Source organism: Spinacia oleracea, chromosome 5 (assembly GCF_020520425.1).
Source record: "Spinacia oleracea cultivar Varoflay chromosome 5, BTI_SOV_V1, whole genome shotgun sequence".
Taxonomy (NCBI): Eukaryota; Viridiplantae; Streptophyta; class Magnoliopsida; order Caryophyllales; family Amaranthaceae; genus Spinacia; species Spinacia oleracea.
Window position 1 is genome coordinate 9,561,959 of NC_079491.1, and position 26,790 is coordinate 9,588,748.

Consider the following 26,790-nt stretch of genomic DNA (forward strand, 5'->3'; position numbering starts at 1 on the left):
AATATAATCGGGCGTAACTTTTTTTTTGAAGGTAAAAATTAGTTCATTGATAAAATAATCACACGACATCTACATTTAAAATCAAAACTAACAAATACTTCCTCCGTCTTTTAATACTCGCAACGTTTGTTAGTTTCATGCATGCCAATGCACAATTTTGATAATTTATATCTTAAATTCTCTTTATGCAAAAATTATAAAAAGTTAATATTTTGAAAATACACATTGAGACGAATCTAACAAGATCCCACATGACTATGTTTTATATTATACAAAAAACACTACAAATAGTCAAAGTAGATTATATGAATAGTGGCAAAAGTCCAAACTTTGCGAGTATTAAAAGACGGAGGAAGTACAAAACAATTTGGATCAAACAAAATTCTAATCCGACAAAACCATGATCGTTGTAGATGAGATCTGACAATGATGAATACCCTCTTTCACATCGCTGTTTGATACAAACTTCAACAAGGGGGTCTTTCGATCTGTTGTAGCTTTGGTATTAAATTAAATCTGATTCAATTGATTGTAGACGTAAGAATGACATCTGTTGTAACCCCGCACAAATCTTCATTAATAAATCAATTTTTCCTGCGAAATTAAAAACATGGTCCCAAACTCTCACAAAGAGAGATAAAACCCAATAAATGGGTACAGATAACCCAATAAATGGGTAAAAAAGCTCTCCAATAGAGAGAGAATGGAGTTTTTATTTCTCCAATAACCGGGCGTAACTTGTTTGAACTTATATTTTTCTAAAAGTTAGTGAAAATACGAATTATGTTACGAAGGGTGTATTGATCTTATATCTTCCCCGGAACTCGATAAGTAAGTATTTCGTAGAATAATCCTACCAGACTGAAACCTCGCATCTGAACTCAGATAGCCAAGGGATCGTTCGATATCGTTTTTTGTTTCCGATAATCTTTTTCTTTAAACTAAAATTCAAAATATGAAAACACTAGAAGTTGACAGTTTCCAAAATCAACATGATTATTATAGTTATGACCATATTTTAGTTTATGATTCAATATTTAGGCCATGTTATGTTCACCTTATTTTCACTTATTTCAGGAAAAATAAGTTCAGTTAAGTTCAGATAAGATAAGTTCAGGAAAAATAAGGGTTGACCAAGTACAATTTATAACTAAAATAAGTTTTGATAAGTTCTAATAAGTTCAGATAAGTTCAGATAAGATAAATTCAGAAAAAATGAGTGAAAATCAGGTGAATAGAACGCAACCTGATATTCAAGATAAATCATAGAAGTATATAACTTTTAAAACCAACACCAAAAATTAAAAACGGATAGTGATAAAATGAGCCATAAGGAAAGTACTTAATAGTGTGATTAGTATCCTAACACCCCTTCTTCATATGATAAGTAACACCTACTAATTAATCTAACTTTTCAATTTATATTTTGGTATATAGGAGTATAAAAAAATAAATTCACCAACTTTCGTTGTTTTTTGAAGAACACCATTTTTCTCAACTGACCCCTTTTTCTTCTTCTTCTTCTTCTTCACTTTTCTCTCTTCTCACCTAATTTTCTCTCTCCTCCTCTCAAACCAAAAATGGGAAACTGCAACGCTTGTATCAGACCGGAAGAACTCCCTAAAAAAAACCCACAAACCAAAAAGAAAAAAACCCGACCCAACCCATACTCCATAAACCAACCCCAACCCGCCCCGGTTCGTGTCTTAAAAGACATAATCCCCGCCGTCGGACCACGAATCAGCGACAAATACGTAATAGGCCGTGAACTAGGCCGGGGTGAATTCGGAATTACGTACTTATGTACGGACCGGGAAACGAAAGACCGGCTCGCCGTTAAATCGATTTCAAAAAGGAAGCTTCGAACCGCTATTGACGTAGAAGATGTAAGGAGAGAGGTGGCAATCATGTCTACACTTCCGGTTCACCCTAATATAGTCCGGCTAAAGGCGGTTTACGAAGATAATGAGGCGGTTCATTTGGTGATGGAGTTGTGTGAGGGTGGTGAGCTTTTTGATAGGATAGTGGCGCGTGGACATTATTCAGAAAGAGCGGCGGCTACGGTGGCGAAGACGGTGGCGGAAGTGGTGAAGATGTGTCATGATAATGGTGTTATGCATAGAGATTTGAAACCGGAGAATTTCTTGTTTGCTAATAAGAAGGAGAATTCTCCTCTTAAAGCGATTGATTTTGGCCTCTCTGTTTTCTTTCGTCCTGGTAAGTGTTCTCTTTGCTTTGATTGTTTCTTAAGATACGAGGAAGTCTATGGTAATATGTTGACGTCATCAACCTCACAAAAGTGAGTAGTGTTGGTCAAGTAATCATGTGCGTAAGGCTGTATGAGACTGATCAATTTCGGATATGAACATGTCTATACTTTTATTTAAAATGATTACACTTGTGTAAGTTATGTTACATAAATGGGAGTGAGAGAAGTAATTTTAGGACTTCAAAACTTTTTATTAGAACTTCATTAGGCTGTTTAAGTGTTTTTAAAGAGGTATTTCGAGTGTTATTAGGGGAATTTGGTAAATGGTGTGATTAGATGAATTAGAAAAGCCCTAAAGATCACTAGGAACCATTTCATTTGTTTTTGTTAAATTTAGGGTTTAGGTCATGTTCTCTTCAACTCATTACTCCCTCCGTCCCGGAATACTCGACCCGGTTTGACCGGCACAGAGTTTAAGGGATTTGAATTGACTTATTTAATTTAATAGGTAGTAGTTGATAGTGGGAAATTATTTTAATGTAGTTAGTGGGAGGTGGGTTAAAAGGTGGGGTTGGGGGAGAGTGATTTTTAATTATTTTTTGTATGGAGTAGGGGGTAGGTGGATTAATAGGGGTGGAGTGAGAAATAATATAATATTGTTAGAATATTTCCATTTTTAGAAACAGGTCAAGTATTAAGGGACGGCCCGATAAGGAAAACCGGTCAAGTATTCCGGAACGGAGGGAGTATTATTATTATTATATATTTTTTGTTAAAGTTAGACCAAATCACAAAAAACACTCGCATAAACATTTAGATTAAGCCATATCAGATCAGAAAATTTTAATTAGATCAGATCTGACCAGATTAGAAACCAGGAAAATCAACCATACAAAAAGAACATAGCCTTAGCTTATTTACTTTGTGTTGTGATACATGTCGGATCTTATTTGATCTTATCCTTCAAGTTCAACATAAAACACAGAGTAAAGGTAGTCTAGAAACCATCTCATGTTCTCATTCATCTACTACGAAATGAAACACTATAACATGACATCGACGTTACAATGTAACACTTGCACTATTATATTTTCATAAATTCGGATCCCGGGTCAATTTTCCTAATTGGTAGCAAGTCTAATTATTCCCTAATTCAGTCTAATCGCGTAGATTATTCAAATCTTAGTACAATTATATAATTTGAACAAGTATTTTGACTAGAATAGTGGAAATTTTCAAATGAAATGTGACTAATTCTTAATTAATTATGTTGATTAATTTGATTTTTTGGATAATTAAAAAAAACAGGAGAAAGGTTTACAGAAATAGTGGGGAGCCCATATTACATGGCACCAGAGGTGTTAAGGAGGAATTATGGGCAAGAAGTGGATGTTTGGAGTGCGGGTGTTATTCTTTACATTCTTCTTTGCGGTGTTCCTCCTTTTTGGGCAGGTAGTATATTTTCTTTATTGCTTCCCCACCTATTCCCATCATTTACTCTTTTTGCTCACTTACTTTTTTGCTGGAATTTGTAAATATAAAGTGCTTATTTTGGGATAATTGAATTTCTTTTGGTTTGCTGATAGCTTATTTTAGCTCATCTACTTTCAGATCGTCTAACACATAGTACTTACGGAGTAATAGTTAGGACTTAGGAGTTGAGTTACATGACACCCGGTCTGACAAGTTAGTAAATTGTTAGGCGTTACTTAACATACGTAGTATGATTTTATTTTAAAGAACTTTAGAATCATGTACATGCAAATCCATATTCATCTGCTAAAGGGAAGGCATTCACGGTACAAGATTATATGTTGCTTTTCTAAATGGTCAAATAGCTTTTGTTGTACAATGAAGTCTTGACCTAGTTGTTAAGACTGATGGCTTAGGTCACATGTTCGAACCCCCCAAGGCCATACCCACATAGATATTGTCGTACTGGAGTGGGTAGTCATCAACGTAAACATGATTTAAAGTAAGACTAGAATTTATATAATGCAATGCACAAATTGTTGTAATATTGTTGTTGTAGTAGAATTAATATCTTATATTTATAATTAGTGTAGGATAGACTTGTTGTGGAGATTGAGAAATTATACGGAGTAATAGTTTTGATGGCATTATAGGATGCGCCATTGTATAAGTTACTTATAAGTAGAGCATGGATTCAACCATAGAAGTTAATCGTATAGCCTTATTCTGTTTTCGATTGCAGAGACCGAGCAAGGTGTTGCATTAGCGATATTGCGAGGAGTGCTTGATTTTAAGAGGGAGCCATGGCCTCAAATATCTGATAGTGCCAAGAGTCTTGTTAAACAGATGTTGGATCCTGACCCTAAAAAGCGATTGACTGCTCAACAAGTTCTTGGTGAGTCTTTTTGTTTTTGCTGCTTGCTCATTGTTATCATTGAAGTCGCAACTTAACCAACACAAGTTGGTGAGGTCACTAGGTCGAGCCCCCATCAGCTGCGAAATGCTTGGAGTGACTCAAGCGCAGACCTACAAAGTTGGACTGACTAGTAACTAGCTAGTCCTCTACTCCTCTATCATGGGATGGTTATGGGGCGAGTCTGGGGCGGGTCCAATGAGACCTAGACCCATATCCATATTTTTTACGTGGATCCAGACCCGCCCCCAAATTCACTGGTTTTGAAAAATTCAAACCCTTACCCAAATCCAATGGGTATGGCGGGTCTTGGGTCTAAGATGGGTCCAAAATGAGTCTTGATATTTTATTCATTTTAACTTTTTTTTGTCTCTAATTTTTTTTAAAGGACATTAGTTAGACCATCATTTACAATTACATTCGTGTATAAAATATCAAAAGTTAATGTATATTAATTCCCATACAATCTAATGTAAAAAATATGCCCAAAAATAAGTTAAATTTAAGGCTATGTTCTGTTCGACTTATTTTGAATTATTTCAGACAAAATAAGTTAAGATAAGTTCAGTTTAGTTCAGATAATATAAGTTCAGCAAAAATAAGTTTTTTTCAGACATTTTCTCACACAAATAAAATTATTTCAGACAAAATAAGTTTTTTCAGATAAAATAAGTTCAGATAATTTCAGTTAATTCCAGTTAAGTTCAGATAATATAAGTTCAGTCAAAATTAGTCCAATAGAACGGAGCCTAATATATTTTGTTATTTTATTAATTGAATGTGTCCATAGGTCAGATATGGACTGGGCGTGGGTCTAAAAATATTTGACCCTGACCCAGACCCATTTGTTAACAAATGGACCAGATCCGCCCCAGATCCAATGGGTTTAACAAAATTGGACACAGACCCTAAATTATGGGGCGGGTCCTAGACCCATGCCCATCCCGGGCTCTATGTATGATAGTAATTAGGTTAGCTTGGAATTGCTTGAAGATTGACTAGCAAAAATGATGTTTCTCCTTCTATGTCCTTTCCTTTGTGTTTTTGATAGTTTGGTTTGAATTCAAGCTAACTTGCATCTTTTATCTATTTGCAGAACACCCTTGGTTACAGAACGCAAAAAAAGCTTCAAATGTCCCATTGGGAGATATTGTTAGGACAAGGCTAAAGCAGTTTGCTGGGATGAATAGATTTAAGAAGAGGGCACTAAGGGTAAACATTTCTTATACTTTGTACTACGTACATTTTAAGCATTTTTGTATTATAATCTAATTTTATCGAGTTGAATGTTATATGTAGGTCATTGCTGAACACTTAACAGTTGAAGAGGTAGAGATTATTAGAGATATGTTCATATTGATGGATACTGACCGTGATGGAAAAGTAACATACGAAGAATTGAGGACCGGTCTTAAAAAGGTCGGTTCTCAACTTGGCGAGCCAGAGATAAAACTCCTCATGGAAGTGGTAAGCTTTCATGAACATGTTTTAGCTGATAAGCTTCTATGTCATGGTTACCAACTTACCATATCTTGAAAAGCGTATATTGTTCTTCGTTTGATTTTTCTAGTTTATGGTATAGTCTGGTCTGGATGTTTCTGGTTTGGTCTGATTTTTTCTTATCTGATCTGATTTTTAACAAGAATAAGTACGGAGTAATAAGCAATAAAATAAGGTGGAGGGAACATATAATAAAGCCTTACATCGTTTTTGTTTACCTTTTGACATAGCATTGTAATGTAAGGTTTCCATGTGTTTTCCTTCCTTTATAATCTAACTCTTTAGTGTATGTTATGATTATGAAATCTGCTTGACATTGTAATATTATGGTCTCCTATAGTACTTTACAGTCTTGCTTAATCAACAAAATGTCTGGTTCATGGCAGGGAACGAGCAGGTGTACTTTAGGTTAAATGAAGAGTCCGAGTAATGTAGTAAACACACAAAAAATTTAAGCAAAAAATTACTCTTCTCTCTTTGGTTGATTGCTGATATGTTACAAAATTTTGTGTTCAGGCTGATGCTGATGGGAATGGTTACTTGGACTACGGGGAGTTTGTGGCAGTGACTATACACTTGCAGAAAATGGAGAACGATGAACACTTCCACCGAGCATTCATGTACTTTGACAAAGATGGAAGTGGTTACATCGATCTAGATGAGCTCCGAGATGCCTTATCTGACGAATCAGCTGAAACTGATGCTGATGTTCTAACTGAGATCATGCGTGAAGTTGATACCGACAAGGTTTCTTTCTCTCCCTTGCCCCGGCCTCCCTCTCTGATTATCAATATCCATTTTATTAGTTCATTTTCTGACATCTTCAGTAGTTCATTTCCTGACATATTCAATACTATCAGTAGTTCATTTTCTGACATATTCAGTAGTTCATTTTCTGGCATATTCAGTACTATCAGTAGTTCATTTTCTGACATATTCAGTAGTTCATTTTCCGACATATTCAGTAGTTCATTTTCTGACATATTCAGTAGTTCATTTTCTGACATATTCAGTAGTTCATTTTCTGACATATTCAGTACTATCAGTAGTTCATTTTCTGACATATTCAGTAGTTCATTTTCTGACATATTCAGTACTATCATTAGTTCATTTTCTGATATATTCAGTAGTTCATTTTCTGACATCTTCACTACTATCAGTAGTAGTTCATTTTTCTGACGAATTCTGTGTTTTTTTCTTCCTAGGATGGTCGGATTAGTTACGAAGAATTCGTAGCAATGATGAAAGCCGGGACTGATTGGAGGAAGGCGTCTAGGCAGTACTCGAGAGAGAGATTCAAGAGCTTGAGTCTAAACTTAATGAAAGATGGTTCACTACAACTTCATGATGGTATGACTGGTGAAGCTGTTGTAGTGTAATACAATAGAGGACCGAAAAAAGTTTTTGGGTTGCCTTTTGTTTTTGTTTTGGCACTTCTCCTTAACCTCAATTGATCTCTAAATGCACCAAAAGCATAACAAAGCAGTTGTACTTCATTCACCTACATAGTATTGTACCATAAAATCGACGAAATTTTGTCTCGGACGCTCGGATTGTATGTCAGCATCGCTGAGGTTGGGTTGCTTCAATGATATAGTGTTGGCCTTTGAAGCTTCGATGAGGTTGGGTTTGTAATTTGTATATGTCTTCTTTCCTTTCTTTATTTTTTTGGGTGTCCAATTGGTATTCCATACTTCTTTCTGTATAGATTTTCAAGTTCTTTTTCAACATGTAACATGTATTATCAATCATTGGGAATTTCTTGTATTACTTTGTTCCAAATTAATAGGAGTTGAAGTTTTTTTTTAATTATTCTTTTTGGATGAAAATATTTCTCCCTCTGGGCCTTTTTTTTTAGATACTATTGCAAATAGAATCTAATACTTCAACGATAAATATATACGGATTATGAAAACCGCATTTATTCTTGATTTATAGTTTTTTTAATATATTTTTTGACGTACGTACCTATGACAGTGTTACTATGGACTATGGAGTATACGCCGAGGGCCGGTGCAGTCCGCCCAACTGGGCTCATTTTTAGATTTTTGATGGGTTATTCGGGCCTAGTGGATAAACTAAGGCCCGAAGGTGGTTAAATGGTTTTTTGGGCTTTTGTGAGTGGTGATTTGGGCTGATATAGTTTTCGAGCAAGTCCAATATCAAGTACTTAGTGCAGTCCAATTTGCAATCTGGTATAATTAATAATTCAATCATTTGATTTTAATTTAGTGATATGCAATTTGGTGTGTACAATAATATTTACTCGTTTCTACCGCGAAATTTGTTGTTTACAATAATCATTACTAAGAGTGAACACAAAGTTAGGGTACCATGAATTGGAATCGGAACTTGTTGTGCAGGTTTCGGTTTATAAAATTGGGAACTTGTTGTAACAAGTTTCGATTCTCATTTTTGCGGAATTTGTTGTGTATCATACACACACAAATTCTAATATGAAGCACCCAAAATAAGGGAAATGGTCCATATAAAAATGCTTCATATGCCTAAAATATAAAATAAACTAAGCTAATTTTTTAGAAAATATAAATATAATGACAGGTCAAACTATAGAACAATCAAAGCCACATCATAAAGTAGAATTTTTTTCAATAAAATATTTAAAATTTTAAAATGACAGGGTACCCTGAAGTAGATTAAGTTCTAGTTTCGATTCTCATTTTCAGTGCAACAGGTTCCGATTCCTGGAATTTTGACAGGGTACCCTGTTGTGCTCACCCCCAGTCATTACCCCACACTGGACAAAATAAGTGTCAGGATAATTTGGTCGTTTCGAGTCAAAATCTGTTTAGATTATACTCCATAATTTGGGGATTGTTAAACTCCGTTTAATGTTATTTTACGAGTGCGTCTCAACTACCCCTTATATTTAATTCCTCTTTCACCATTTTTACTTTCACCTTTTACTTGGCTTCCAACTTCAACAAATCCCATCACCACTCAATTTCGGTAGCACAATGTTCCAACGACCACTCCAGCGACCAAAATTCCGGCAACCACTCCTACGTTGACCACCAATGTTCCTAGACGGCTTAGCTTTCTTGTCAAAATTATAGCGCCCACCACAACAAGTTGGACTAACCTCTCTAGAAGAGAACAAATGGGTCAAATTGCTTACATATCCGGCGGGATCTCGACATTATCACAACAAGTAGTTTTTATTTTTTGTCCGGCAAAAACAACAATTTTATGTTGTTTGAACTCCTACCATGACAGGAGCTCAAACGGAAAAACTCTATGCCATTGTAGATACTTAAAATGCGAAAGTCTTAGCAAAAACTTGGTGATCATTGCATCATGTGATACCTTTGTGTCTTAAGTGTTTGCCCTAATTTAACATGTGCGAATCTAGCAAAAGGCGAAAGCTCAATTCTCAAAATTCTAGATATGAATGTCTTTTTTCAAAAACTCACCAGAGTGCCCGAGTGATGTCGCTCGATGTTGCTAGAGTTGGCCGTAGTTGAGTGGGTGTCGAAATTTGATGTAGAGACGAGGGATGAAAATGGGTGAGTTAAACACGAGGATAGTTGGTTAAAAACGAGGGATGAAAATGGGTGAGGTAAATACGAGGATAGTTGGTTAAAAACGAGGGATGAAAATGGGTGAGGTAAACACGAGGATCGTTGGTTAAAAATAATAAGTTAGGATTTAACGCTACGGCCGAGTAATTTGAGTAGGATAATCGAATACGGTTCAGTTTTGGCGTGTCAAGTGAAACAGCACGTCTCCTGTGAGACCAGTCACACCATCAACTTGATGGTGTGACGAGCGCGAAATCAATAGCGTGCCTCCCCTAAAACTAGAAAAAAAAAAGGTAACAGATCTAAACTATAGAAGTAACATACCTAAACTAAAAAAGTACCTCCTCTAAAATTATAAAAAAAAAAAAAAAAGTAACATGTCTAAACTATAGAAGTAACACTGTAACATACCTAAACTAAAAATGTACCTCCCCTAAAACTATTCCGTATAAATAAAATAACATGTCTAAACTATAAAAGTAACATACCTAAACTAAAAATGTACCTCATTTAAAATTATAAAAAAAAGTAACATGTCTAAACTATAGAAGTAATACATAAACTAAAAAGGTAACTCCCCTAAAACTAATCCGTATAAAAAAAAGTAACATGTCTAAACTATAGAAGTAATACATGAACTAAAAAGGTACCTCCCCTAAAACTAATCCGTATAAAAAAAAGTAACATGTCTAAACTATAGAAGTAACATACCTAAACTAAAAAGGTACCTCCCCTAAAACTACCCCGTATAAAAAAAAAAGTAACATGTCTAAACTATAGAAGTAACATACCTAAACTAAAAAAAATACCTCCTCTAAAATTATTTTAAAAAAAAGTAACATGTGTAAACTATAGAAGTAACATACCTAAACTAAGAAGGTATCTCCCCTAAAACTACTCCGTATAAAAAAAGTAACATGTATAAAATATAGAAGTAACATACCTAAACTAAAAAAAGTACTTCCTCTAAAATTAAAAAAAAGAAGTAACATGTCTAAATTATAGAAGTAACATACCTAAACTAAGAAGGTATCTCCCCTAAAACTACTCCGTATAAAAAAAGTAACATATATAAACAATAGAAGTAACATACGTAAACTAAAAAAATACCTCCTCTATAATTATATAAAAAAAAGTAACCTATCTAAACTATAGAAGTAACATACCTAAATTCGCAAGTGTAAACTGATCTCACCATCGGTGAGGACAGTCTCATATAAGAATTTGGGCAATTGAAAATCGTTGTACTGAAAATTCTCTCTCAACGACCGTATCTCCTGTAGGGCCCATCTCCACACGTTGTGTCATCTTCTTCCATATAATCCACCACCATTAACAAACTCTGAACTTTCTCTCTCCTCCCCCCTCTTCTCCTCCACTTACACATCTACACGTCTCCCCCTTCCCAACGGTAATATCACAAACATTCAAAATCCCTAATAAAAAAATCCCTAATTTTGGATTCATGCATTTCCCAGAAATTCAACCTAGATAATCAATCAATTACTTAATCAGCAATCAAAAGAATTCCGCAGGAAATGGGGGTAGATTACTACAACATTCTGAAAGTGAATCGAAATGCAAGCGAAGATGACCTCCGGAAATCATATCGTCGATTAGCAATGACATGGCACCCAGATAAGAACCCTAACAACAAGCGTGAAGCTGAAGCTAAATTCAAGCAGATTTCTGAAGCGTACGATGTTCTCAGCGATCCTCAGAAACGTCAGATCTACGATCTTTACGGCGAAGAAGTTCTCAAATCAGGGCAATTCCCTCCTCCGCCTTCCGCCTCTCATGGTGGCGCTTCGGCCTCGCACCACCGTCAGCGCAATCATCATAGTGGAAACCCTAACCCTAATTTCTCGTCATTTCGGTTTAATCCCAGAGACGCGGATGATATTTATGCGGAATTGTTTGGGGAAGGCGGGGGTGGTGGTAGAGCTACTAGTAGAGGGAGATCGTATAGAGATGGGTATTTTCGGACGTCGAATGGCGGCGGTGGTGGAGAAGGGGCGGGCCCACAGGTGCAGAGGAAAGGGCCTCCAGTGGAGAATAGTTTGCCTTGTAGTTTAGAGGATTTGTATAAGGGTGCTAAGAAGAAGATGAAGATTTCCAGGACTGTAGCTGATGCTACTGGGTATGTAATATTGTTCCTTAAATTTATGATTTTTTTTGTTTCTTTGTGTGTGGATTTTATCTCCCATTTTGATCAATTTTGCTGATTATAAAACTTATTTTGTTTTTGCTGTTATGTGTGATTCTTTATTTTTTATGAGCATTAGTTTGATCAATCAGATAATTAGGCATTTCACAATTTCTATTCTAACCCAAGGGTGTTTTTTGCTAATTTGGGAGAGCTCCAAGCAAGGAAATAACGAAACTGTGTAGTGAACATTCTAGCATGTTTTAGTGTTTGTTTGTGTGCAAGAGCAACATAGCATATAAGAATGGATACCAAAGCATAGGAAAGAGTATTGTGAGAGTTGAACGCGCAGTAGTGGCTCATTGTATTAGTGTTTGTTAACTTGTTAACTCACCGCGTTATTGTCTGTTTAGTGTTAGTTGCATTTTTGGTGAAACACGAGATATTGTTGGTGAGTGCTTTCTATGATTCAATTAGAAGAGAGTTGAGACAAAACTGAACCTTCTAGGCTGAAGCCAAATATTGACCTAAGAGTTATGCTTGTTATAAATTTTTTAGTTCTAATTGAATGTAAGAATGAGCATGATATTAAGATGGTTATGGTGGTATCAGGTTGTGTGCCTATGAGAAATATGATAGATAAATAAATCTACAATATGAAGCGTTTTTTATTCTTCTTGTGGTTTATGGTGGTCTTTGTGGTGGTTGAAGCTGAAGTTATGTGGATGAAATTGGAATTATGGACCTTATGGTGGCATGTGGGACGTGTTATTGCTAGGAATAGCTGAAGTAGACAATAGATTATTAAAGCTTACCTTAGGTTAATTATGGTTGAATGGAGATCCGAGGATGAATTTACAATCCATAGTGGGAAATCTGAGCATTGGATTATCTTGGTGATAGGCTAATAGGTTATTGATCTTCTATATTTTAAGAAAGAGTATGAGTTAAGAAAGAGTATGAGCTGTATCATTACAAATCAGGACATTTATGGTTGGTTGGTACGGGGTTGTTATTGTTATAGATTTATGCATACTTTTACTGAAGATCATGATATATTTACTTTTTATGTTTTGTCAATGGAGAGTTTGTCAAGGACTTGCAGCGTTCTATGGTGGCAATGTAGGACATATGTAGTTGAAGGACACCTAGTGCTGGATTGATAATAAAAAACATGTATTTGAAGAATAGTTAGTCTCTGGTTGATAATCTTTTTGCTATGTCATATGTTCTACTATATGTGTTGGCATAGGTATCAAATTGTTTGAAAAGTAATGATAGGAATCTTAGATCCTTACTTGGAATTCGCACTTTCGCAGTCTTGCATAAATAAGTGATTGGTTCTTTTGATCCTGTTTTTTGAGGTAAAATAGCTCAAGGAGTTATTTCAACATTGTTTGGAGTTACATTTTGAACTTGATAGCATGGGAAAACACAATATTTTTGGAAGAAGTGTAGTACTATTACTATTGGAGTATTATTTCTATCCTTTTTGGTACGTATTTTAGTGATTAGAAACTTTGGTATGTTTCAAGGAATGTCCTTAAATCATCTTGCAGCTATTGTTGCAATTTGTCAAATTGGAAGTGATAGACCTCCAATTAGATATTGCACCAAAAACAGTTTCTCATGGATATTTCCTTCGTTGTGTATTTGTATATTATGGGTTAAGTCATTGATAAGACCGCTTTCAATGACACATGCACCACATCGATAAGATTTTGTCAACATGAAGTACCCTAAATTGCCAAAATTGAACAAAATTCAAAACCTTGAGCTAATTGGTGGTTCATAAAATGTGCATCAATATGTATATAGTACTGCTGTTTTCTTCTTAACAATTAAGGTCTAATAAGTTCAAATAAAATCACTCTCAAAATAAGTCATAAGCTCAAATAAGATAAGGGCTATTATGTACAAAATAAAGTCTTATAACTTCAAATGGATTAAGGGGACCTCAGGTGATTAGCACCTAGCCTTAATAATGGAAAAAAAAAGTTTGTTACTAGGAACTAAGAAGTACATTCTAGGTAACATTCAAAACTTGAGGTGCTAGAATTGAGACGTAAAGCATATTGGAGATGTGGTTAAATGTTTAATGATTCCCCCTTTCCTTTCCGTTTGTGGATCAACAGCTGGCTGCTACAGGAATTTATGCTGTTAAATGTTTATTGATTCGTTTGTGGATTTCTATTGCGGTAAACCATATTCCAAATGGCCTAGCATGCGAAATAGATTGTCATTTGTAACAAGGAGGTGGATGGTAAATTGGGTAACTTAATATCACTAAGCTCTGCTTGGAAAACACAAGGAATACAGATTGGTAGTTTAAGATGCATATCATTGTTCTTTTGCACTACGGTTTATATCACCCCTCCTTCTCAAGTAAATGACTAGATGGGATGAGAAAATTTCTCGATGCATCTTAACCTGTTGAAGTGAATGTTAGAGGTGTTTTACTAACTTTGAGTCTAGACTCTAATTTCTATTGTATTTGTTTTGTAAGCGCTTAAATATTAGCTATAGGAGCTGCGTGCCGTTTCAACATTTGGCTTTTCATTTTGCAATCAAATATTTTTACTTCTTTTTAGCTTAACAGGCTGGGGGACGGGGACATAGCCGTCGCTTGTGTTGTATTAAACTCTTCATTTCTTGGTTGGGTGGAGGGGGAGTTTAGATAGTGCTCCTATCACATTATATCTGGTTTAGATTACGATATTTTTTTAATTTTACGCCAGAAAATAGAATGGCATTGTTCTTTGACCTAATAATATTTGTATTACAGTTTTAAGCTTCTTATATCCTATCTCTTCGATTTCGCTTCAATCCATATGCAACTGTTGCATTATCCTCTTTACATCCTCCGATGTGTTGTCTCCCTTCTCACTCATACACGTCACCTACTCCACTTTGTTTTGCTTTTTTATGGGTCTCTTGGGCCTTTGCTTTCTGCCACCATTGTGCTGATTACCATTCCCTTTCACAACCTTTAAGCAATGTTCCAGCTGCAATGTCTCACCATAACACTCTTTTACATATTTTCCCTCTCGGTGGAGTCAACTAACGTAGCACACTGGAACTGGTATCGTCATCCTTGTGTGGTTCTCACTTGTATCTACTTTACATTGATCCTTCTGACTAATGATTTTCTCTTTTTTCTATGGCTCTATGCGCCCATATTTGTTTCTAATTCTAATGAAATAGAGTAAAAATGACGGATGCAGAATGGTGGCAGTTGATTTTAATCAGAACAGTGGCTGTGAACGTTTATAATCTGCTGTAATTTTTTTTTTGGTATCAACGACAATGAACTATGTGGTAATGCAAATTGTTCCAGATGTTTATGGTCAGGTTTTAATTTTTAAGGCAGTTTTAGCATTAAGGTTTCTGTGACAGCTGTTTGCTAGTGGTAAAGAGGGACATCTTGCCCTTGGGACCAGAAAGACATGCCCTGCCTATAACCCCTCTTGGAGGAAGAAAAAATTAATTTTGACTTAGTTTTTGGTTATATTCAATGGTGAGGAAAAATGTGGTAGTTGTTTGATGATATCAGTCAGCACTTCTTACTCAGCTAGCAAGTCTGTGTTTTGAATTGGGGGTTTAATGGGAATAGCTTCTTGGTTACGACAGACTTAAAGTTACTTACACATGACAGACTCTGGCTCTATCTTATCCCACCGTTCTCTGTAATGTCATTATGTTGATATGTGGCAACTACGTGTAGATTTTTCTGTATATCTGGGTTAATGCTGGCTGACTTACTGAGACCTGCAGCAGTTGTAGGTGCTGGTGGTTTGGTAGAGTTTAAGACTAGGTAGTACTTAGAGGGTTAGACCGCCCCCAGAAAAAGAGTGTAGATGTTGGCTATCTGAGGCAGAATCCTGAACTTTCTTGCTCAATTGCATTTCTCAGTAATCGGGTTATAGTGAAACATCCATTGTAACTCCACCTACTTTTGCTTGTTTTCTTTCTCCATCCCCCAACCAAGTGTATTCATTTGTTTGTATGCATCAACTATCTGAGTTCATGTGTAATGTAGCTTGTGTTTGTGACGCAACTCACACATATTACAGAATAGTATTACGTTTTTATTTCTCCAAAGAAAAAAAAAAGAGATAAAAGAGTACACTTTGGCATGCACAATATGCCCTTCTTTTCAAGATAATATTTGGTTTACATTTTCTGGTTTTTTTTTTTTTTTTGTCGCAGAGCGGTCCGAACTGTGGAGGAGATACTGACAATTGACATAAAACCGGGTTGGAAGAAGGGCACTAAGATCACTTTCCCTGAGAAAGGTAACCAAGGGCCTGGTGTCATTCCATCAGACCTTATATTTGTGGTAGATGAGAAACCTCATCCTCTCTATAAAAGAGACGGTAATGATTTGGTGGTTGATCAGGAGATAACTCTTCTAGAAGCCCTCACTGGAAAGACCCTTGAACTGACATCCCTAGACGGAAGGAGTCTCGCTATCCCTTTAAATGATATCATAAAACCTGGCGATGAGGTCGTTATATCTAATCAAGGGATGCCAATCTCAAAAGAGCCAAATAAGAAAGGCAATCTGAGAGTTAAATTTGATGTCAAGTACCCATCAAGGCTCGCCGAAGAACAGAAGGCTGATTTACGAAGAGTTTTGGGTGGAAGCTTGTGAAAGGAATCATTTTCCATTGCTGTCATGTGTAAATACAGAACAGATGCAAAATTGTGAATACTAGCAAGCATGAAAGTAATTGAAGGTTGCGAGTTTTCCACTCAGGAGAGTAGATTATTATTAGGTAAGTACGAGTACGAGAACGTAGTAGTATTATTTTCATCAGAAGCCTCAGTATTTATGTTGGTAGTGTTTTCTCCTGGAAAAGAATGGGATGAAAAGATAGTCTAATTGGAACATTTTAGATTTTTTTTTGACAGCAAATTTTGTGCATTGCTGCTTGCAATACTGGTTTCTTTTTGTATTCTGTTCAAGCCCGAAAAAGGAAATTCTATTCCCAGGTTTTGTTACAAGGAAACTGGAAATAATCAAGGGTGCTTGTGATTGTCATTGGCTTTGGATATTACCAACACTTTTGTGCTTACTTGCATTACTCATACCTAAAGATATACGTAGTGTGTACTATGTAGGTCGGGCCGTGCTTTGTGTCAAGCGCATGTTTCTTGGGCCTAAATGGATCCAGCCCATATCGAGCCCACTTGTCTTTTGTCGGGCTAGACCATGTCAATATTTTCAAAAAGGCGTCTGGCACAGCATAAACCCTCATGTTAGGTCGGGCTGTGCATAAAGTTAATGCTACGGAGTATTTGATTTAGTGCGTTGGTTGTGTCTTGTCGTTTTTTTCCTAAAAAATTACGGCCCGAGCCCAGCCCTAGCCCACAACTTTGTCCTTGTGTAGGTCCGTGCTTTTTTCATGTCTATTCGGACTGTTTTTTTTTTTCCCCTGTTGGATCGCTATGTGCATCGGGCTGGCCCAGAGTAATAAGATTATTAAGATTATATACAACCGATTAAATCATGCATAAACTATTCCAAATGAAGTACAAAAATAGATTATCATGCATAAACTCTTCCAAATGAAGTACAAAAATAGCCTCGATTATACTGTATAACCGATTGTATAAAATTCCTTTAAACATATTTTTAAGATTGTCACGTTTGGTACGTAATGAATTTTCCAAATGTGAATCCACATGCTTTTGGTTTCTAACTATGTTATTTTATTTTTTATTTTTTGCAATGATATAAAAAGTAAAATATGGTTGCCTAAAAATCTACTATGACAAGTATTTGACACCCTCATATATACTTCGTGTCACGTATGTAGCACGTCGAGAATTTATTTTAAATGACGTCATTAATCTTAATTTCCTGGCCTGATGTCACACTCCTGGAATCTCTTACCAACCACAAAATTAGCGTGAGTTATCCAGAATAAACGTTACTTTCTAATGCATGACTAGTAAACTAATTAATGTGATGTGAGAAAAATGTGTAACATTGTGATTTGTGATTACTGCTTTTCTAAGTAAAGAAACTATATGAAATGACTGGATTTCTAATCTTTTGACTAAATCCAAATCACATGTCTTTTGATAGATGGAATTTTGTTAATATTAGGAATTTTATTTGGAATTTTAAGAGCGAGCTTTTGAAACTTAAGACAGACAACCGGATTATGATAGGTACATAGTAGTATAGTACAAAGTATGTCTTGACTTAATCGAATATATAGTGAATATGCACAGGAACACATGGATGGGTGTATGTGGATATCTATCGGATTCAGTGGCGTATTTCTATATGCCTAGGACGGGCCCTCCTAGCAGAAAGTTATGTAATGTATTTTTAGTTTCAGCACCCCTAAAATTTTGAATATAATTGTAATATGTACTTCATATTGATTAATTCTTCTACTAACTCCTGCAAATTTATTCAAGATCGGATTTGGTGATAAATTCTTCAGTACAGGTAAAGGCTGAAGATATCATAGAGAAGAATAATGGTACTGGTCAAATTGGTTGGTTTTGTTAGAATTTGAGAGCATCTAATCTATGTTATATAGCACTCTCCAAGTCAATTAATTGTGTTAGGTTGAGCTATCTTTAACTGCTTGAGAGTTGAGAATTTGAGACCAAGAAACGTTTTTGGAATAAGAACAAAAGCTAGCTATGAGTAAATAATTGATCATCGAGTGTATATTTAACTTAAATTTTACTACATTTAACTTAAATTTTACTACGTAGTTTTGAAAAAAAAAAAATTCCTTAGCATCAGTTGCTTGTAACTAACTTCATTTGATACCTCACAACAGTTACAAGAGTAGTGATATAGACGAGATTTGATCTCATTTTTTTATAACCAATTTCAAGATCAATTTTACCAACTAAACTAGGTAGCTGACATTCATTCGTTTGATCTAGGTTCTCTAACCACCATATTGTGTTTAGGTTTATATGTAACAGGAATGTTACAAGTCCGTGCTAACTCAAAGTTTGTGGTAATTAATCATTATATGTACATCTAACTATCTAAGGGTTTTTTTTTTTGGGACTATCTAAGGTTCTAATTAAATTCACACTTTACTTCCCACCTTTCTATTTTAGTACAATGCTTTTTTTTTGGTGAATTGAAATGAATATAATGATTAATGATTATGCATGAATTATAAGTATTTGAAAAGGTCTAAGTTTTAAACTTTTAATCTCCCCTGAATTTTCCGAAGTGAAGTATAAAGAAAGGGGGAAAGGGCTCGCTTTGTGGAACATGCAAGGCCCAAGGCTTTTTGGTACTTTTTTTTTACAAGAGACTTTTTGGTATTGATTTTAAAGTTTTTTTTCCCCTTTTCATTTTTCTTCATTACTCGGTAAAAAGAACTGTTCTATTGGGTTGAAACTACGCAATTGTCATTTCTGTCCAAGAATTTAAAAGGGTTAACATGAACAAATAAGAATGTTTCTCCGTTAATTAGGTGGATCTATCAAGGACTTCCATCATCAAAAGAACATTACAAGAGCGGATAAAGAAAAATAAGAAGTTTTTGAAAATTCGTTTTCTAATTAGCTTAGGTATGTGGCATATCTTAAGATAGGAAATAGATGCAAATAAATGAAAAGTATTAAAAGTTCCTAACACTATTAAATGTGATCGACGTCTTATGTTATTTTCAAATTAGATGTCTACGTAATTGTTACAGACGATTGGACAGAGAATATGTATGTTATGCAAATTGTTGGGTTCTCTCAAAGAGAGCTAGGAGATCACGGCAATTTATCATCTAATACAAAGATACAACCAAAGACAATCCGATTTGAATACGACTTAATAGGCGCAATATTTTTTTTTTTTTTTTATTTTTTTGACAAGTATAGGCGCAATATTAACAACCCCTCTTATCATTTAGACTTGAGTAATAAACTTTTCATGCATAATAAATAGAATTTAAAGTAGAAGGAAATTTTGAAAAGGATAAAAAGGTTACTATTATGTGGCTTATGTACACTTTATTAACAACCTATTTCAAAATATGGACCTACTCATTTAGATGACAAATGCTATTTTCTTTTGTGAACTTACTATGGTGTACAATTAGGATGCACGTAGACATTATTAAACATTAATGGATGATTTAGGCGTTGTTCTATTTATCTTATTTTTACATATTTAGGAAAAATGAGATTAATTTAGGAAATATGAGGGATATATCTTACTCAAATATAATTTATAACTATGTTAATTTGGATAAGTTTAGATAAGTGAAATAAAGTGACAGGTAATTTAGTACACCTAGGGTCATTTTATGTCGTATCATAAATGTATCTATTACTAAATAGTGTTTATCTAAAATTGATTTTCGAGTTCGGTTACTTATATATGTAGGTTTAGATCACATCAAAATCTAGTTACTTTACTACATAGTAGTCTTTATTAGAGTTTATTTAGGTCAAAATCAAGTAATTGGATACGAGTTAGATTTACTATGTCTAGCCTAAACTTAATAAACGAACATGGAAAATGAATTGCTCGATTAAGTAAGCTCGTTAATATGTATAATTATACGGGGCCGTTTGTTTAGTGGAATAAATAGGTAGGGAGTGTATATAAAAGATATCTAGTGTTTGTTTAGGGGATGAGGATAAGAGATTCATGAGGTTATTTTAGTAAAATGGTATTTTGGTGTTCTCCTATAGAATAGACTACTCTCTCCGTCTCAGATTAGTTGTTATACTTATCTTTGCACAAAATTTTAAGTGATAAGTGGTTGTTGAGGGCGTCAAAATCGCAGCCAAGCATGTATTATGAAATACATGCCATGGGCTTGTTTGTAATTTCCCAGCCATTTTGAAATTGTTGAATAGTCAACCCCGTTTGCCAACTTGGATCCCGTTACTGTCAATTTTGTAATATGAATACCATTTTAAAATATTTAGCACCATTTTTGTGATATTAATACCACTTTATAAAATTTAGTACACGACGAGTACCATTTAAGGAAAATGAATTTCATTTAGAAAAAGTTTAGTACCATTTTTGTAATACCAATACCATTTTTCTAATGAATTGCCAAGTCAGCAATGCCAAGTCAGCACCCCATTTTACAAGTGTACAATACCGTTTTATATTTTCCCCCAAAAATATTTACCATTTAGATTTACCTTTTTATTTGGAGTTGGCATGTTTTTGCAAATACATGCCTGGCATGTATTTGGACTTCCTCGTGGTTGTTTGGTTATCAATTGTTATTTTATTGAAAAAGTAGATATGATAGGAGTTAGTGGGGTATTTTCTTAATTGAATGAGAGAGATTGTGATGACAAAAAAAAATTCGTGGGAAGAGAGAGACAACATAATAATTGTGGGGTCATTCCTAATTTAGAAGTGTGACCATTAATCTGGGACGGATGAAAAAAGAAAGTGTAACAACTAATATGGGACGGATGAAGTATAATACCCCTTGGTAAATTTACAATTCAACTAAATTAATTTTTTTTTTTAAAACTAAATTTTAATAATTCTAAAAACTAATTATTTAGTGCCATGTTGGCATGTTGCAAATAAGGAAATAAAATCTTTCATTATTTAGTATCTATTACTATATACTAAAAGAGACATCAGGAATGACACGTGTCAATTCCTGGTGCGATTTTTACCCGCCAAAAATCACTTTCCCAAAAAGTGTACTTTGTATCTGTTTTATTTTATTTTTATTCTCTACATTTTTTATAAACTATTTATGTATGGAAACAAAATTTAGTTTATAAACTAGATTTTGGGCTCGGGCGATGCCCCGAACGCCGAGTCATCACTTGAATAATTGTAACTATGCCTATTTTTCTGTAAAAAAAAATAAAAAAAAAATCATAATTAACTCTTATTTTTATTAAAATCATTTTTCTTTCTTTACTATCACTTTATTATATCGTTTGCAAAATATAACACGTAAATTTGCATAGCCAAGTGGATAAGTCATTAGTGGTTCTTATCACCAAGTCATGGGTTTAAATCTTGTATTTGTAATTTTTGAATAATATTGGATGACACGTAATTACATGTGTCAAATTGAAAGAGGAGGGCGCCACGTGGCATTGTATACTTTCCTACAAACGCCTTTTAATATATTAGTATAGATTATGGCAATAATAAGATACGACGTAATAATAATTATTCGAAATTGGTAATATTTTAGGCAAATCGCTATATTAATAATGGAAAATCTATCACTCAATATTTTCGTCAAATTACCATATTAGCATTTTAAATATGCATATTAGATGTATAAATTTAAATAAATATGTTAAAAATGTTATAACTATGCAGTAGTTTAGGGGATATTCAATTAAATATTTTGTGAAAAAAATGAACAAAATCCGTGCGTGCATGGGATCTAATCTAGTATGAAAGATATTTGCAAGTTGATCAAAAGTCAACAACAAAGTTAGAATAATGTTCAACCATCTAAAGTGTGAATCCTTAAATTTCCAATCCCTTAATTCACTCTCCCTTAAATTTGTAAACCCTTTATTTTCTCTCCCTTAAATTTGTAATCCCTTTATTCTCACCTTAATTCTTACGATTTGCTATCATCTATCAAATCCCCTTTTGTAACCGCTTTCTCCTTGACTGTAGCCCTCCAGAGTCACAACCTGGTCATATTCGCTTCTTATCGTGGTTTCTTGCCGCCGCTATAGCATGTTCACCCATTTTATAAACTTTATAGATCGTTAAGAAGGAGTGCTAGTAGACATTTTATAAATCAAGTCTCATGTTATTTTAGGTTAAGATATAATAATGCATTTTTTCCCTTTATATTCACATGCATGGCGTGCATACAAGACTAGTAATAACTTTATAACGGGAGGGGAATTAAGAGTTATGTTAGAAAAGACAATTTTACCCTTAAAGAAAAAGAAGGGAAAGGGGAGAGAAGACGATAGGTAGTAAGTGTAGAATGGTAAGTTTAGTTATCCTAATTATATATATACTAACCTATCTCAAACAAAGGTTAAAGACTTTTTTTTATCCTTCTCCCTCCTTATCTCAAAATATGTATCCCTTGTTTAAACGTAAATATGGTGCTAGGTCTGGTCAGTCCGGGCACGATCCGACACGAAAAAAACACGGCCACGAAAAAGCACAATTAGTCACGATCACGAAGCCTTGGGACGGGGACGTCACATTTTTTTGGAAAAAGAACGACAACACACGACCTGACATGATACAACACGCTAAATTGGGTAAAATTATGCTTAAGCACAATGGCCCGGCACGAGGGCACGTGAGTTTGGGGTGTGCCTGGACTGTATTTTTTTAAAAATTATTCGGCCCAGCCTAACACATCATAAGTAGACTTTACGTAGACCGGGACTGTTCTACCCCACAACCCAAAGCCGACCCGATATAGGCTCAGAAATGCAACCCAATCGTTTGGCTCTTATTTTGCATTGGTCCGGAGAGAGGAAGCGGATTGGTTCGAATCCAATCCGTGAGATGGCAGTGATCTTTAGCCGGGCATGGCTAAGGGAAAACCAATCCGTTTGGTTTAGGCTATAACCTCAGGGAATGCAGAACAAAGAGTGAAAGAGGAATTAAAATCCGAGAGTAGTTTACCTGAGTGTTTGGTAAGGGGCGGTTTTGAGGGTCTGCGAGGTGAGCGACGGAATAGAGCCTCCAAATGTTAAGAATATAACATAATTAGTTTCTGTAACACCCCGACCTCTAAATCACTTATTAAAGCATAATTAGCAGCGGAATTAACCTAACTTGGTCGGGACATTACCTGTCGTAATTCCCTCTTGGAAATTACAAGGCAACTATCATAACATAAGCTATCAAAACCCAAATTATTATAATAATCCTTTATATTCCCAAAATACAAGTACATAAATTACTAAAAGTCTTTAATTAAACTATTAAAACATTAAGCATGAACTAGGTGAATATTAATAAAGTGAAGTTCCTCGCCACTACTCGTGTCCATTGTTCCCCGCAGTACCTAAAACGGAAAACAAAACGGTGAGCCGATGACTCAGTAACGACTACCCTAGCAACGTAAATTCATTTCAACTCATTTTATTTAATAACACAGGGAGAATAGAATCAGTAACACGTTTAATAAAACATCATAATAAATTCATTCATAAACTTTTTAATGAAAACGTCATTCATAAACTTAATTAACATGCTAGTTGTCGGCAAGTACGAACCGTGAAGGAATTCTCCACTGGGCCTGGGCCCATAGGAGCCTGGGCTCATCATCGTAACATGGGTCTGGGCCCTGGGCCTGGGCTCATAAACCATGGGAGCCTGGGCTCGTAATCCATGGGTGGACGGGTGTCCGTGGTGCATGCATGACCGGTAGATAGGAAGATGGTAGTTTATATACCGCCAGACAAACTATGTCTTTCACTTTCATTTATCATGTTTTATGTATTTTTACTAAGCCTTGGCTTGTATTTCAGTTGAAATAACATAACTCATTTAACTCATAAAACATCATTTTGATCCTGGGATCAATAAAATATCAATTCTTTCATAGCATTGCATAAACATCATTTTATGAGAAAACTCAATCAAATCATATTATAGGAAACAATTCAATCAAATCATATTTCATCCCACAATCCATAAAACACATCAAAACATTTAATTCATAAATTCAATCATAACGTCATAATTTCATAATACATTTATAAGGGGATTGCGGTACTAGCATTAGCCGTTACCTCAACCGAAGTTTTCTACTTCCCGTCTGATGGATCGTTCTTCCTGAGCCCCGAGTCCAATTTCTTTCAAAATATTAAATTATTGAATTAGTACTTAAAACGATAAATAATCTAAAACCAATATTTCATAAATAAGTTTATAAAGAATTTTCAAACAACGAACTTTAATAAAATTATAATTTCATAAATTTAACGAAAATATTATTGTTAATCGAAATTTCAAAAATATAAATTTATAATTCATAAATCGTTTTACATGAAAATTACTTAAATTCCCTTTTTGTTAACTCAAGCTAGTAACTTAATTTTAGTAAAACCGAAAATTAAATATATTTAATTTCTTACCTGAAATAATAAACAATTTTATTAGTAATTATTTATATAAATATATATTGAAATACTTTATCAAATTTATTTAGAAAAACATGAAAGGTAAATTCATAAATCTGAAAATAGAAATAGGGAATGAGCTTACCAAAACCCAAATATTAAAATTGGGCCCAACCCTTTTGTTTTGGATTTGCTAAAACAATAAAACGTATTTTGGTTTCTGGTTCCTGGAAGCCGACCAAAAAGGGGAGGGAGTGCGAAACAATGGAGCACGAAGGGGAGGAGGAGAGGAGAGGAGAGGAGAGGGGCCGATAGCTGGGAGGCGCAGCGCTGGTGATGCGACGCCGATGGTGGTGGCTGAGCGGCGGTGATACAGGCGAGAGAAGGGGAAAAATGGGCTCGGTTGTGCGAAAGAAAAACAGGGAAATAGGGTGCTTCTTGGTTGGGTCTGGGCGGCGGCTTGTCGGGAATTGTGGGTGGCGGAGGTCAGTGAATAAGGTGGTGAGGGTGGACGGTGGTGGTGGGGTGGTTCCGCGGCGGAGAAACAACAAGGGAGGGGGAGGGTGGTCGCGCGAAACAGGGGAAAACAAGGGATTTTTTTTGTGTGTTGGTGTGGTAGTTTCGGGGGGGTGGCTGCGGTGGTTTTCCGGCGAGGTTAGTAGCGCAATCAGCAAGGGAGGTGGCTGAGGGGTGGTGGTCGCACCGTTGGTGGTACGCCGGAGGAGAAAAAGAGAAAGAAACAGGGGTGTGCGAAGAGGGAAAAGCAGGGGAGATGGAGTGGATGTTTTGGGTCGGTTTCTTGCCGGCGATGAAGACAGGTGGGGTGACCGGTGATTTAGGGTGGCGACAACCACTGATGGTGGTGGTTGATGGTAGGCAGTGGTGGTCCGAAACAGGAACACAACAAGGGAGGTGGTGGAATTTGAAAGGGGACTTTGTTTTTATTGAAATCTAACTGGAATTGTGGATGCTTTTGTATACATGTAGAGTAAAGAACAAGTTGAAATCCTTGGGGTCCAAGGAATGAACAAAGACTGAAATAAGGGAAGAAGAGAATGAAGAGATTGTTTCCAACTTCATACGTGAGGAACAAGCAGTAAGAGAAGAAAGATGCCAATTTGCTCTTTAGGGGCATTTTGGTAATTTCATTTAGTTGGGCTAAATTTCTGAAATTTGTTGCTATAATTAGAAATTGATAAAAATATGAATCCTTATTTAAAACAAGTTTGAAATAATTCTTTATAAAATATCGATAACATAAAATAATTTTAGTTTTCGAGTAAATTAAGAATGTTCAGAAATTATAAAAAAAATTCGAAATAAAAATAAAAATATAGTTTAAGCTCGTAAAATTAAATTATAAAATTTTAAAAAATAAAGCGTGTAACGATATTAAAATTTAATCGCAATAAAATTCGTTAATTAATTAAAATAAAATTTGAAGTTAGGATTTAAAACGATTTTAAGCTAAATAAAAATAATTAGGCATAATTAATCAAGTTTTAAAAATTTGGGGTATTACAGTTTCCTTAATATAAACAAAAACAAAGTTGGAGTAGTGGTTAAGGCCTTCCTATATGATACGATTAGGGATGGAAATCAAGTGGATGATACATTAATCCGGTCACCCGCTATAATTAAACGGGTGAAAACCCGAATTAAATGGATGAAAAACGGGTGATGGGTGAAGCGAGTGATGGATGTTGGTCGAATGCGGGTGATGTTTTGTGCATATTATTAAGTGGTGAATTTTTAATGGTTTATAATTTTCACCCGAATATCACCTGTTCCACCAGGTTCACCCGTGGGTGATAATGTATGGACGGAATGTGGGTGATGAGTAAAGCGGGTGACAGATGGATCAGATGTAGCGGATGAATGCGGGTGATGCTCCACCGGATCCAAATCCCATCCATTTACATCCCTAATCATGACGTCATTATAACCCTGACACTAACCG

At 35.2% G+C, this 26,790-nt stretch overlaps 2 protein-coding genes and 1 long non-coding RNA gene across 4 annotated transcripts; 2 read left to right on the forward strand and 1 right to left on the reverse strand.

Annotated features, from left to right (window-relative positions):
* Window positions 1-1,463: 1,463 nt before the first annotated feature.
* LOC110804932 (calcium-dependent protein kinase 10) lies at window positions 1,464-7,904 on the forward strand. 2 transcript variants are annotated; one of them, XM_022010533.2, is made up of 7 exons: window positions 1,465-2,217; window positions 3,518-3,661; window positions 4,425-4,577; window positions 5,692-5,807; window positions 5,895-6,062; window positions 6,612-6,842; window positions 7,301-7,904. In XM_022010533.2, the coding sequence occupies exons 1-7, from the start codon at window positions 1,581-1,583 to the stop codon at window positions 7,472-7,474; spliced, it is 1,623 nt and encodes a 540-aa protein (XP_021866225.2). In that variant the 5' UTR covers window positions 1,465-1,580; the 3' UTR covers window positions 7,475-7,904. The 2 variants fall into 2 exon arrangements, with proteins under 2 accessions (XP_056684699.1, XP_021866225.2); XM_056828721.1 differs by lacking the exon at window positions 3,518-3,661 and having other exon boundaries at window positions 1,464-2,217.
* Window positions 7,905-10,888: 2,984 nt separating this feature from the next.
* LOC110804929 (uncharacterized) lies at window positions 10,889-16,861 on the forward strand. The gene is made up of 2 exons (XM_022010530.2): window positions 10,889-11,777; window positions 15,993-16,861. The coding sequence occupies exons 1-2, from the start codon at window positions 11,176-11,178 to the stop codon at window positions 16,435-16,437; spliced, it is 1,047 nt and encodes a 348-aa protein (XP_021866222.1). The 5' UTR covers window positions 10,889-11,175; the 3' UTR covers window positions 16,438-16,861.
* Window positions 16,862-23,577: 6,716 nt separating this feature from the next.
* On the reverse strand, window positions 23,578-25,873 carry LOC130460915 (uncharacterized). Its single transcript, XR_008921143.1, has 3 exons — window positions 24,976-25,873; window positions 24,501-24,563; window positions 23,578-23,770 (listed from the first exon to the last, which is right to left on the reverse strand). It is a non-coding gene; the product is annotated as an uncharacterized lncRNA (long non-coding RNA).
* Window positions 25,874-26,790: the final 917 nt, after the last annotated feature.

Coding starts and splice junctions, on each gene's coding strand:
- LOC110804932 (XM_022010533.2), top strand. CDS start 1,581: ATGGGAAACTGCAACGCTTGTATCAGACCGGAAGAACTCCCTAAAAAA. Junction 2,218..3,517: donor CTCTGTTTTCTTTCGTCCTG/GTAAGTGTTCTC, acceptor TAAAAAAAACAG/GAGAAAGGTTTACAGAAATA. Junction 4,578..5,691: donor GACTGCTCAACAAGTTCTTG/GTGAGTCTTTTT, acceptor ATCTATTTGCAG/AACACCCTTGGTTACAGAAC.
- LOC110804929 (XM_022010530.2), top strand. CDS start 11,176: ATGGGGGTAGATTACTACAACATTCTGAAAGTGAATCGAAATGCAAGC. Junction 11,778..15,992: donor ACTGTAGCTGATGCTACTGG/GTATGTAATATT, acceptor TTTTTGTCGCAG/AGCGGTCCGAACTGTGGAGG.